The sequence below is a fragment of the Onychostoma macrolepis genome, chromosome 16 (genome assembly GCF_012432095.1).
Source record: "Onychostoma macrolepis isolate SWU-2019 chromosome 16, ASM1243209v1, whole genome shotgun sequence".
Taxonomy (NCBI): Eukaryota; Metazoa; Chordata; class Actinopteri; order Cypriniformes; family Cyprinidae; genus Onychostoma; species Onychostoma macrolepis.
The window spans coordinates 17,692,204-17,704,821 of record NC_081170.1 but is presented as its reverse complement, the minus strand read 5'-3'; the positions used below and the strand labels follow the sequence as shown (position 1 = coordinate 17,704,821).

The 12,618-nt window shown below is 34.5% G+C and overlaps 3 protein-coding genes across 4 annotated transcripts; all 3 read left to right on the top strand.

Moving 5' to 3' along the window:
* Positions 1 to 1,905: 1,905 nt before the first annotated feature.
* On the top strand, positions 1,906 to 3,463 carry apoc1 (apolipoprotein C-I). Its single transcript, XM_058746074.1, has 4 exons — positions 1,906 to 1,995; positions 2,594 to 2,662; positions 2,808 to 2,946; positions 3,133 to 3,463. Exons 2-4 carry the CDS (start codon positions 2,608 to 2,610, stop codon positions 3,191 to 3,193), a joined length of 255 nt encoding a protein of 84 aa, XP_058602057.1. The 5' UTR covers positions 1,906 to 1,995; positions 2,594 to 2,607; the 3' UTR covers positions 3,194 to 3,463.
* A 1,619-nt stretch (positions 3,464 to 5,082) lies between these two features.
* Positions 5,083 to 6,124, top strand: apoc4 (apolipoprotein C-IV). Its single transcript, XM_058746073.1, has 4 exons — positions 5,083 to 5,211; positions 5,317 to 5,359; positions 5,479 to 5,560; positions 5,698 to 6,124. The coding sequence occupies exons 1-4, from the start codon at positions 5,203 to 5,205 to the stop codon at positions 5,879 to 5,881; spliced, it is 318 nt and encodes a 105-aa protein (XP_058602056.1). The 5' UTR covers positions 5,083 to 5,202; the 3' UTR covers positions 5,882 to 6,124.
* A 1,539-nt stretch (positions 6,125 to 7,663) lies between these two features.
* On the top strand, positions 7,664 to 9,430 carry apoa2 (apolipoprotein A-II). Of its 2 annotated transcripts, none has more exons than XM_058747112.1 (4): positions 7,664 to 7,784; positions 8,070 to 8,106; positions 8,646 to 8,874; positions 8,988 to 9,430. In XM_058747112.1, exons 2-4 carry the CDS (start codon positions 8,070 to 8,072, stop codon positions 9,145 to 9,147), a joined length of 426 nt encoding a protein of 141 aa, XP_058603095.1. In that variant the 5' UTR covers positions 7,664 to 7,784; the 3' UTR covers positions 9,148 to 9,430. The 2 variants fall into 2 exon arrangements, with proteins under 2 accessions (XP_058603095.1, XP_058603096.1); XM_058747113.1 differs by having other exon boundaries at positions 7,709 to 7,789.
* Positions 9,431 to 12,618: the final 3,188 nt, after the last annotated feature.

The following is a 12,618-nucleotide window of genomic DNA, read 5'->3' as shown; positions in this document are numbered from 1 at the left end:
TTTTCCCTGTCAGCATTTCCTATCATGATCAAGTCTTTTAATAGAAGCGCTACAGCACAAGAAAGCATGTTATACTGCAAAAAAAAGTTAGCAAAAAAAAAATAAAAAATCAATAAAAGGGCAGAAAGATCTTCTTGACCTAGAAAATAAAAAAATAAATAAACAGGTCATTGGCCATTGCCCAGAATGAACTGCTGAGTTTATGTGTGTCACAATCAATTCTGTGTGACAGATTTAAGATCGGTGGAATTTACAAGTAAGAACAAGTAAGAATTTAAATGTTATTATACAATTATAATAAATACTAATATATATAGTGAGTTTAATAATTCAGTACTGTTCAAAAGTTTGTGATCAGTAATATATATATGAATGTTTTTAAAGAAGTCATTTAAATGAAACATACAGTGAAACAGTAATAATGTAAAATAATAATATAATTAAAATGTTTTTATATTTAAAAAAATGTATATATTTTAATCTTTATGGTCACTTTAAAAAAAAAATTACATTTTATAATAAATAAAATTGGCAGTGTAAAAATAAATACAAATTAACTACCTTGTAGAGGTGATTGGATCTTTAAGCAGAGCATATGTCATAAACTCTCATAAATACACTTTTATTAATATTGCTATTAAGTAGGTTAGCTCATGACACTGGGTCAATAAAAGTATAAGAGATCTAGTCATCTTGCTGATTTAGAATCCAAAGGTGGTTTTGATGCAGGCGATCAGCAGTTACCAAACTCCTGCATCTTTTTTATGCTTGCAGACAGCAGCAGGAATGAGGCAAAGGTTGTGTAACTGAATTGATATAAACAACTTTAATTTACCCTAGTTCAAATTCAGGCTCTCTATCTCATGGTATGATGTGGCTAAAAGGTTAAAGAGCTGTGGACTAAATCAGTGTATCATTGCGTAAAAAAAAAGAAAAAGAAAAAAAAACTCCAGTTACCCGCCTCCAGATTGGCTCATTTTGTGATGAAAACCACAAATACATTATGTTTTAAATTGAGGATAAACAACAAAGGTTAATATTTGCACATATGTTCAAACATCCAGCATTCACTGTATCCAGGAAGACACGTGAGATAGTATGGACAGTGATCACATGCTGCCTTCATTAGGAAAAAAAGATCCTCTTTAGTGTTATGGTAAGGAATAGACAGTGAAGTGGATGGTGAGTGGAGGCTTAGATAGCGTCACATGAACTCAGGTTGCTCAAATTGCTGAAATGTTGGCAATTTACTTCCTATCTTTTTTCATCTGGTAGACACAATGAAACAGTGCATTCTCTCTTAGAGGTTCCTCCAACCGCTACTTCCAGTTTGAGAAATGTTTACATTGAATAGCATAATGTGGTCATTATTGACTAATTTGAATAGATAGTAATGAAGCTGATATCAAAGAAACTACTCTCAACTATAATGGGAACTAACATTTTAGATACTTTTTTCAGATCCGGAATGACTCAACCAGTAAAGCAAAATACTCCCTGCGTAGATACTGAGTTTTTCCTAACGTGACTGAGAAAAGATTCAAGTACACAGATACTGTTGTTTTGACTTTTAGGATAGTTTTGAAAATGTGTGTGTTGAGAAGAGCATGTAACTGTAAAATCCCTGATAATGAGTGGACGTTGTGCCATCCAGGGCATCAGGGTGCCAGATAAAGAAAATACCCACTGTTTTGTAACATTGTTTCATTTGTGACTGTGCAATTTTTCAGGAATAATTAAACAGAATTTCTGGGAATACAGATGTTATGGCAAACAGTGTTTACTCACCTTTAAAAGATGTTCACTATAGCCATTTGTGACATAGCAAAACATAGAAAGAAGATCAACAGAGAGGGACATAGGGTGATCGCAGGAGGTCTTGATAGGTCAGAGGTGGTGTTATCACACTACGTCAGCTCAGTACCGCTATAAAGGGCCAAGCCATCTGTGGGGAATTACAATCTCAACCCATTTCTCTTGAGGACTGCAAGAAAGGTATGACAGCTTACATTTATTCCTGTTTCTAAACTTTCTAAACCTTTAAACGAAGTACGATGCGAATCCAGCGAGTTTTATACTGAAACAACAGAATAAACCTTCTTGTCTTAGTTCAGTAAGTAGGCTAAATAGGCAGCATATTAGCGACATCTAGGCGTCGTTGTTTGCCATCATCGGTAAATGCAGCAGCTTTTAATTATTCTTGTTAGTTAATTAAAAACAGCATTTAACATTTAATAACAGTACCTGCTTTGAAATCGTGGAAAACAAGCACAAGAATGAGCGCATAAATGGAAATATAAAAACATGATGTGTTATAATTCGGTTGTGTGTTCATCTTGTTTATTTTTATTATTGAAACGAACGTCTTCGTGTCTTAAACACATAAATATCATATGTGATTAAATTTCTTGTTCAAGCAGATAGTTCTTATGATACATACAAAATACATTTCGTTCATAATATTTAACCAGTTTGCTACGAAGTTCCTATACACTCTGGATGTGACGTAGGCTTACATTTATTTATGTAATTTTACCCAATTAATGTCTGTCATCGCTGGCTCTAATCGCGTTTTATTCTCTGTATGTTACAGGAAAGACTGCAAAGATGAAACTGTACCTGGCTGCAGCCGTGCTGATGCTTGTACTTGCTGTACACACAGGTAATAACTTCCCTCTGATGCTTCTACAGTGTACAAACTCTTGAATATTCTCAAGACCTATTAAACAACAATTCTTAGTCGTTTAATATCATATAAGTACAAATGAGATTTATACATTTACAATGTCTAAATTACATTTAAATAGAGGCCCAGGATGAGCCTACACTGGAGCAGCAATTCGCCAAATTCCAGACCCAGGTGAAGGATATTGCAGATGACCTGACAGAGAAGACCAAGACCACCTTTGAACAGCTTGATAAGAGCGATTTTGCTATTAAAACCAAGTAAGATTATCATAATTAACTTTGTTTTAGTTTCATAAAAATCTATTAACTTTACAAGTTATACTTGTTTTTATCAAATGTGTTATTAGGATGTGCATGTTGTTTTTGCACTGGTGTAGAAGTTGCTTCAATTTCTAACTGCCAGTTAGCTTTTTCTAATATGAATTGGTGTTTTTGTCTTGGCAGGAACTGGTTCAGTGAGCAGTATGAGAAGGTGAAGCAGAAGCTGTCTGAAACCTTCAATTAAAATTAAAGTGAAAACCAATGACCTTATACCCTTCTTCCCTGCAATCATGCAATTGCTGTGTGATATGTGATACCACCCCCACCCTGTTGTGCCAACTGGTGCATTTGTTACAGTTCAGTACATATTCAAAAACTGATGATCTCCTTGTCATTTGTGTAATCTGTAAAATAGTTTGCAATTTTGTGGGATGCTGTTACATATTGTGGGAGAAAATGTAAAATCTAAATATACATTCTGAATTTTTTCAAAAGAATAAACAGTGAAACAGAACCAATGTTTTTTGCATTATTTGCAAGACTGATCATTTAAAATGTGTTCATATTAACAATCCAACAACTGAATATTGAACTATTTTGAAAATAAATTATTTGAATTCATATTTATTATTTGTATCAACCTACATAACTACAATATGCTACATGAAATCATTAAGTCAGTTTTGGCAGTTTATTTCTATAAGAAATAAAGAGCAATATTTAGGCAAATACTTAAATGAAGACACAGCATCAACATAACAATTAATAAAGGATCAGTCAATATACAATATGTAGACCAGTATGTAAAGGTCAAAGGGCTTTTAACATCAGACCACATGAGGGTAAAGTCACTGTTTATCCTCAGTTAATGATCAGTACATTCCCTTGATTAATATCAGTCTATCCAGTTCAGCAGTCGAATGGACCCCTTTTCCTTGAATTACATCCCACTATTGAATTTTCTGGCCTAAATGCAACAAATGTAAATTTGTTTTTCTGTTCAGTGCCTCAGTGGATCAAGGTTGAAACATTCTCGATTTGTGCTAACAGTCATAGAAAAAAAAGCAACTGGTAACAAGAATCATTCTTATACAATAAAGTAATAGAGAGAAAGAGAGTTGCCTTTTAAGGCGAGACACTGCAGGTGAATAGGGTAAAAAAATAACTAATAGTTATCGCCTTACTTACCTAGTTGATTGATTACATTGATAATTGCAAACATTTTTTGTATTACAAGTTTTCTAAAATGTTAGGTTTAAATATGCAAATGAGGCATTATTTAATGAAATATGCACTAATTTGCATACATTTCTAGTACAAAAATCTAAACACTGGATTCTTGTTTAATTTTTTTGACATATTATAATCAAAAGTTTTTACAGAGGGAATTTTGGGTATCTCATTTTGTCACTCCATAATTCAGAAAATACTTAGAACAGACAGAAAACACTATATTTTGACAATTTTGGGGATTAAATGTTGTATATAATCAAGCAAATTATATATGAACAAATCCTCTGTAAAACCTTCAGGATATAGACAGGAATAAAAATGTAAAGTTTGGTGTGTGTAAGTGCTACTGAAGTGGAGATTTATGGCTCAGTGTGGGAGAAAAAACTCATTTTGAGAAAACGGCCTTTAAAAATATGTATTGTAATTGAAATCTATTGACACAAATAGATAAAGTGCTATAAAAGAAACACTTAACAGTGTCTTTTGGATGTTTTCGTTCTACTAGTCTGAAAAAACACTTTATGAAAAACCAAAAAGCCCAAAATCTCAAAATTGACAGGTGCATAAAAAAACAGTGTTTTTGCCTGTAGTGTCTCCCCTTAAGTGTAGGCGTATAGTCGTTATTAATAAAGAAATAAATCAGACCCCAACCCCACCTTCATCAAGTGGACACCCCACAAACAAAACTACTGCTAAAATATATAATTGTGATTTTTTTTCTCCCAACATTTCTTATTTATAGTAAAAAAATATTTGTTTCACAATCTCCAAATTTGGTCGTTTTTGCTCAAATTTGTAAACAGCAGGCAGTGCCTGCTCAGAAATGATGTGTGACCTGTTTCTGAGAATGTAAATTGATTCAAATAATGCTTTACTGCAGCAAGATATCATTCTTCACAGAAAACTCTGAACCGTAGACAAGCTCATCACAAAAGCAACTGTAAGCTTTACAAAAGTCTCTGAAATCCAGCTGATAGTTCGTCTGAAGAAAAAAAGACTACATTTACTTCTACTGCATTAATGCTAAAGGTACATATTTACTATATATGTTTAAGGTTTACTGTAATAATGTACATGTAAGCAATTCCAGATCTATCATCACCAAATAGCTAATTCAGTTGATTATTCTTCCAGATGTCCAGATTGATTTTCTTTGTTCTGGTTGTGACATTGCAAGGTCTGGCTTTATATATGCATGTATATTTTATTTATTTATATTTATGTGTCTAAAAATATCAACAGAAATATTGCTATCATGCAACATATTTCTAAATCTTTAAATCTATGGCCCCTTAGTGTGTTTGGCATCATCCAATCCATTGCCCACTCCTGCTCCAGACAATGCTGGACTTATTGAAAGAGCAAAGCAAGCGTACAGGTACAACTAAAGATGTTCATTAACTGCTACATTCTTACATAAAATGCACCCTATACATGCATATGCAAGTATGAACATTTTATTGTACATTTTGTTCTACTTCTGTGTTTGTTTGTTTGTTTGTGTGTTTGTTACAGGGACACAAAGACTAAAGTTCTAAATGTTGGCAACACAGTGGCTGGTTTTGCTGGCATGTACTATGAGGAACATCTCAAACCTGTAACTGACCCTTACATGGAGTGGGCAAAAGACCGTGCAAGTTCCGTGTGGGAGAGAGTGAAAAGCAGAGTGCCCTCCTTCAGATCAACCCAAGATCAATAAGCAAAGCAGTTCTTCAGGGACCATTCCCAATCCCAATTTTCAGGATACAGATATTTTGGAATTAATACACCAAATCATACCTCCAATGTAGTCATGCCATTGTAATAATGCACAACTAAAGAGAAAGTGCAATTACACAATACCCATATCTATATGAAGATTATAAAATAATAATTCAGTTATTTTTCTGTATGTTTCCATTTAACAACAAATTAATAAACATGGATAATGTTACAAAAAAAATTGATTGTGGATTCTTTGCATGAGAAATGCATGAGTGAATGAAGTAAACAGAAAGAAAAGTTAAGGAAGAAGATAAAAGACAAAAAAAAAAAAAAAAGATGGAAAATGAATGGAAGCAATAATTACATTTAATAGAATTAATATTATGAAAAAAGAAGAAAAAAAAGGTCCTTAGGTTGTAGATTAGATACGTTATGTTCCAAAGTGGAAAGATCACTAGGGTCTGCTTCTGTCAATTTGGCATGTGGAAAGTTTTTCACAACCTTTGGACAGCCTTTGCTTAACCCTCATTAGTTTGTGTACATTGATTCTGGCACTCAAAAATGAAACGGCTGTCTGAGCACAATCAGTCAATTTAGTGCTGAATAAGTTAAAAAATGTTTTATGTTTATTTGAATGTATTCAATACTTCTGTGTATAGAAGAGACACCGATATTAACTGTAATTAACTGTAAGCAACTAAATATTTCTTCTGAACCATACGCACTTTGAAAATGTAAATTTACAAGTAAATTTGATATAATCTAATATCATTCTCTTAGTGGGTAGAAAAAAAGATATAGTTAATAAAAAAGGTAAATAGTTTCCATATTATGTTTGAATAATTGTGACCCTCTCTGTGAAAACCCAGCTAAAGTCCTTTTTTTGTGATTTACTGTTTTCTACAAAAAAATCATCTTTCATAAGGTAAAGAACATTCTGTGAAAGTTTAACCTTCATATCTTTAATATTGACTGAGTAAGGCCATGTCAAAGATTGAAATTATAGTGAAATTAATGTTTGAAATCCAACTTTGATGCTTGTCATCTCATAATTAGATTTTGAGACTTTAGCCTGGATTTCACAGAGAGGGTCACAATTGATAACATTTTAGTATAGGGACCAATTCTCACTAGTAATTAGTTAACATGCTTATTATATTGGCTTTATGGTTTATTAGTGTTATAAAGCACATATTCTGCATGACCATATTTTACATCACTAATCCTACCCAATACCTAAACAACCACCTTACTAACTATTAATAAACAGCGAATTAGTAGTTTATTGAGGCAAAGGTCGTAGTTAATGGTTTGTTAATGGCAGAAATTGGACCAGTAACAACATAAAAGCCAATTATAGAGTTTTACATAATATCACACTTTTTCTTTAAAGCCAAAAATAGTCCTAATGCATATACATAAACATATACTATACTATATCCTAAAAATATAAATGCTTTTATATTGATGGGGAACGTTATATTTGGGGGTCTTGTTTTGAATGCACCTTAGGATTCTTTGTATTAAAGTTCATGTTTAGCATCTTTAATGTTTTAACAAGCACTGAGAGCACATGAATATCCTCGATTAGTGGTTTCATAAGTATCCTCTTATGCCTTATTAATACACAAAAAGGGAACAGTGGACTTTGAGTAGGCAAACCATGGTGTACATGTTTGCCCTGTAGGAACAGTAGGTCCACCCGCGTGGGTGGGTGTGTGCATGCAGCAAGAGTGTGTGATTGATTTTGAGTTATTGAGTGTGTGCGTGATGACGTTTGTTTGGTCAAGCGGTCAGGCAGATATAGGGATGGACGGTAGACAATATAACTGCAGACACAGCCACTGCTGTTGACTCCAGTCCTTTATTTCTATCTACAGGAATCTCCCTAGCACAAGGTAAAGTGAGTCTTCACCAAGTTACTCTTATACATGCATGCATTAAGATTTAATGGCAAAACTACATCGCTATTTTAAAAAGAAATGAAATGCATTCTCTCTCTTTTTTTCCAAATGCATAACACTGTATTAAAACTGCACTAAACGTGTTTCATGAATGTTTTTGCAGTCAAATCCTTGGTTTGGGCATATTTCAAATGAATAAGTATTGAGAATTGGTGATGTTTACATTCACTGACATGTTCAGCAAGTATATCATGTCTACTTTTCTGTCTCCTTTCCTAGATGAAGCTGACATTTGCTCTCATTCTTGCACTCCAAGGTAAAAACTAGTTCTTGAAATTTTGTCTCTCTTTGTTGACAACTGCAAAAAAAGAATAAGACATATTAGCATATTAGAACAGCAGGCCTGAGGCCTGTTCATCTCTTTTTGCTCATCAGGCAAGGTTATGAACTTACTGGAAATCTGAGGCAGATTTAGTTGTTTTGAAGTGAACAAATGAGCAGTAAAATAACAGAAGTCACCAGGCTATTTGCATTTAGTTTAGTAGGATGAACTGGGACCCTTTGCCAAAAAAGACTCTCCCATTTATCCTAAATTAATTCTATAAAGGAATGACTGACATGCAAGTGGCATCTCAGCATGTAGCCATATTAAGGGGAACAGCGATTTACTAGACACACAAGCAGTCATGTAGACCTTTATCTGGTCCAAACTATCCTTTTTCACATGTCTCCATGATAAAACCAGACTACATATACACAGTAACCAGGAACTCTTCTATAATGTGGGTAAACATGGTTTAAGATGGGCACATGGCACGTTTATATCATTCTCAAGGTCTTTTCTTCCTCTTGTAGTGTCAGTGTGTGTCTGGGCACAGGATTGGCCCGAGCCTGACAAGGAGTTAGTGGAGAAATATGAGGGTCTGAAGGCAGTTTTCCTTAAGAGGGTTGTCAACGCTTGGGAAAAGACCAAAGAGACCATTCAACCAGCACTAGAGAGCTCATCAACAGGAGGACAAGCCAAAGAATTTTTTGAAGAAATGCAGAAAAGGCCAAGAGTGGAAAGCGCCATCAAAATTATGGGGTGAGGGCTGCCTCAAACTAGTCATCCCGGCCCTTACTGCATATCATTCTAATGCTGTTCATTCCAGTTATTCCGTGTGAGTAAATCTATTATGTTTTGTGTGCTTCTTCCAGCGGTCTGGCCAGCGAGCTCGAGCCTGTTGTGGACAAAGCTCGCATGGCTCTTCTCGGTGCTTATGGCTACTATCTGCGGCCCTACATTGGAGAACACCTGGACAAAGCAATCACCAACATCAAGCCAGTGCTGGATACCGTCCTGCCTCATGAGGGTTAGAGTCTGTAGCTCGTCAACCACTGACTCCTTCAACCCAGCAAACATGTATTTTCATTGCTTCAATAATGGATCCGAATCTGAAACTATCTGACAGCTGTGTGTCCAGCATGCCGGTGCAGATTTTGCATGTATATACTGTATCTGTGTATTTGATACCATTCTGTTCAGTGCAGGAAAAATAAATAACATCCAGTCCAGCATTAATAGAGTATGAATTATGTGATTTCATGTGCCTCATAAAGAAACAACAAGACTCTAAATAAAAACATCTGGAAAATGCAAACCTGAATTTTGATTGTGCTGAACTAAAATGTGCACTATAGCAAAACAAAAACATAATGTAAGGTATTTATTTAAACTGTTTATTCCAGACCTGAAAGGTCAGTGTTAGCAAGTGCATTGCACTCTTGTAATGACCAATGATGAGCTCCACAGTTCCTCTCTAGTCTGACATAAACATAAGAATTACATTCTTTAATGTACACTGTAAAAAAAAAATCTGCAGTTTTTACAAAATAATTTTGGCAGCTGTGGTTTTTAGAAAACACAAAATAATTTTGTAAAAAATACAGAAAAACTGTAAATTTGACAGTATAAAACTGTAATTTACAAGAAAATTTGAATGTAAACCAGTAAATTCAACAACGCACACTGCTATTAAAATCTGTTTTGTACCTTTAACATACCGACAACCACCATAATAATGCAGGTGATAAAAGAGAAAGCCACATGAAGAATCAAAGCTCATCACAAGTAGCTTCGCCACAAGCAGAAGTATATACTAATATATAGAAGGTGCACAGAGTCATTCATGCAAACACAAAACACCATCATGGTAACACACATGATACTTAAATAATGCAATAAACTTTCATTAAACAACAGAAGATGTAACATAAAGCCCAAATGTACACAACTAATAACAAAAACTATTAAAAAAAACATGATTATTTAAACAAAATACTTTCAAATGTGGAGTGTCACGCAGGGAATTCTGGGAATATCCGTTTACAGTTTTTGACTGTAAATTTTACATTTATTTGTTCTTTTTTACTTCTAAAAACTGTACAATTAACAGCATGTTACTGTAAAATTACATGAAATGACTGGTTAGATCTTTTACAGTTTTTCCCTGTATATAGTATATATTTTTTTCAGTAGCGTTTTTACAAAATTTTACAGTTAAAATTACAATTATTTTTTACAGTGTACATATTCACATGGTCTGAACAAAAATGCAAATATGTTCAAGAAATGTGCAATTCAATAGAACAGAAATCAAAGAATATGCTCATTCTCTGCTTGTCACTGATAACTAGTTTCATACAGTTTTCACCTTTAGTTATTTGGATCATAGTTCATGGAAATTTAGCTTCTGTCATATCCACTGCAATGTGATTTTATAATAGTTATATAGTAGTTCAGGAGCAATAATAATTTAGCTTTGTTTGAAAGTGTGAATAAAACAAATACTACTACTACTACTACTGCTAATAATAATAATGTAAGACAAATATTACTATTATATTTGCTAATACTTTGCGAACATCCCCCTAATGATGGTCATTAAAACTGGGAGCATAACCTTTCCTGCATTTGTACACATAAATGATCTTTCAAATCCAGCAGCTCATTGAGGAGAGGTAGTGTATATATTATTACCAATGGGACATTATTTTCACCCTTTGTTAAAAAGAATAAAGAAAATTCCATTTAAAATGTCAAAGAGACCTGCAGGTATGCAACCTCCCAGAACACCCATGCAACCATCTAGCAACGTTAGCAAGTCATTAGAATGTTTCAAAGCAGATTCACAGTGATAAAGAGGAAAATAACGTCAATGATGCAAGCTTCATTCATTTAATGGCAAATTCAAATTCTGCTGTAATTATTATTATTATTATTATTATTATTATCACTCAGCATGAGTTCAGCGTTGATCCAGTTCAGTTCAATAAATGTAAAGTTCATCAATTATAAAATGAATTTGATTAAGCTGTAAAGCAGGTCTACAGAAGACAACAGTCACCATACAGCTCAATTCAGTTCAAGTTTTATTCTCATCTGATATTGCCAGTGCAATCAAATCCGTAATATAACTTAATATTAAGGATCATTTTACCTTAATTAAGCAAGCAAAAGGCAACCCATAAAGAGCAGTCTAGTGTGTCAAAGGTGGAGAATGATCTAACTGACTGCCTACAGTTTTTAAAGAAATAATGCCCTCAAGTGTGCAACAAGAGTGCTTTACCTACAGTGATAATGTGGGAGTTAAAACCAAAGCTCTCGATGGTAACCACCTGCCGAGGTTCATACAAGTGACTGGGACTATTGTTTATAACTCTCTCTCTTGTTGTCTCTCATACACACACACAATAATAGATCACACCTTATATTAGGTGGCCTTAATTACTATGTACTTACATCAAAAAATAAGTGCAATGTACTTATTGTGTTTTATGCTGTATTGCAAAACACTATTGCTGCAATTGAGGTGGGATACGGGTGAGGTTAGGGACAGGTTTGGTGGTTTGGGTAGGTTTAAGGGTGGGTTAAGGTGTAAGGGATGGGTCAACAGTGTAATTATAAATGTAATTACAGAAATTAATTACAAATGTAATTACATATAGGTATTTTAAAAAATGTAAGTACAATGTAAAAACATGTATGTACACAATAAGTGCATTGTACCAAATTATTAATTTAAATGTAAGTACATAGTAGTTAAGTCCACCTAATATAAAGTGGGACCCAATAATATACAGTACAGTACATATATAAAATATTTATCATTATACATATTTTTAACATTTTCCAACCAACCACCCAAAATCTTTCTAAGGGACACCAGCATCACTGGATCATCACTAAGGTTCAATGAAACCTCACATGATTTCTCATTATGATATCTGTCCTGCTGCCAAAATCATTGTCACTCCCTTGTTTCTCCTTTTTAGTTAATTATCACATTCATTGACGCCTTCGTATTTCCACTGAAACTAAAATTAAAACAGCTGATATCTGACCTTGTACATCCTGCTTAAGCTCATAGCTGTTGTTTGCAATATAGTAACTGGTTATTAGCTGGTTGACCAAACACAGTGTCCTAAAACATCAGCTTGACTGCATCCCCTGGTGTCAGTCCACGTTACGGCCAGGAGTGCTGTTTTGTTGTGCCCACGGGAGCAGTTTTAAATTAACCTGTCATGTCTTGTCCATGGAGACTCGTCGAGGAAGTTGCTCCCTGTCGCAGAAGTGGAGGTGGTTGCTGAGGGTCCTTGGGAGGGCCCCTGACTCCTTGTCATGCACAGAAGAAGCCTCAGCTTCCAAGCCTAGCCCAGGAGGGCTTCCTGTTCCTGTCTGTATGTCTGGCCTGTCATGTCCCTGTCTGTTTAGCCCTGGAGGGCTCCTGATACCCCCTAGATTCCCCAAGGAAATTTGGGGAGGGGGGGGATGGGGGTTTGGAGTAGA

What these genes read in the sequence shown, in the direction of transcription:
- apoc1 (XM_058746074.1), top strand. Translation starts at nt 2,608, where the DNA reads ATGAAACTGTACCTGGCTGCAGCCGTGCTGATGCTTGTACTTGCTGTA. An exon ending in TGTACTTGCTGTACACACAG is followed by an intron (nt 2,663 to 2,807) that starts GTAATAACTTCC and finishes ACATTTAAATAG; the next exon opens with AGGCCCAGGATGAGCCTACA. An exon ending in GATTTTGCTATTAAAACCAA is followed by an intron (nt 2,947 to 3,132) that starts GTAAGATTATCA and finishes TTGTCTTGGCAG; the next exon opens with GAACTGGTTCAGTGAGCAGT.
- apoc4 (XM_058746073.1), top strand. An exon ending in TCTGGTTGTGACATTGCAAG is followed by an intron (nt 5,360 to 5,478) that starts GTCTGGCTTTAT and finishes ATGGCCCCTTAG; the next exon opens with TGTGTTTGGCATCATCCAAT. An exon ending in AGAGCAAAGCAAGCGTACAG is followed by an intron (nt 5,561 to 5,697) that starts GTACAACTAAAG and finishes TGTTTGTTACAG; the next exon opens with GGACACAAAGACTAAAGTTC.
- apoa2 (XM_058747112.1), top strand. Translation starts at nt 8,070, where the DNA reads ATGAAGCTGACATTTGCTCTCATTCTTGCACTCCAAG. An exon ending in TCTCATTCTTGCACTCCAAG is followed by an intron (nt 8,107 to 8,645) that starts GTAAAAACTAGT and finishes TTCCTCTTGTAG; the next exon opens with TGTCAGTGTGTGTCTGGGCA. An exon ending in AGCGCCATCAAAATTATGGG is followed by an intron (nt 8,875 to 8,987) that starts GTGAGGGCTGCC and finishes TGCTTCTTCCAG; the next exon opens with CGGTCTGGCCAGCGAGCTCG.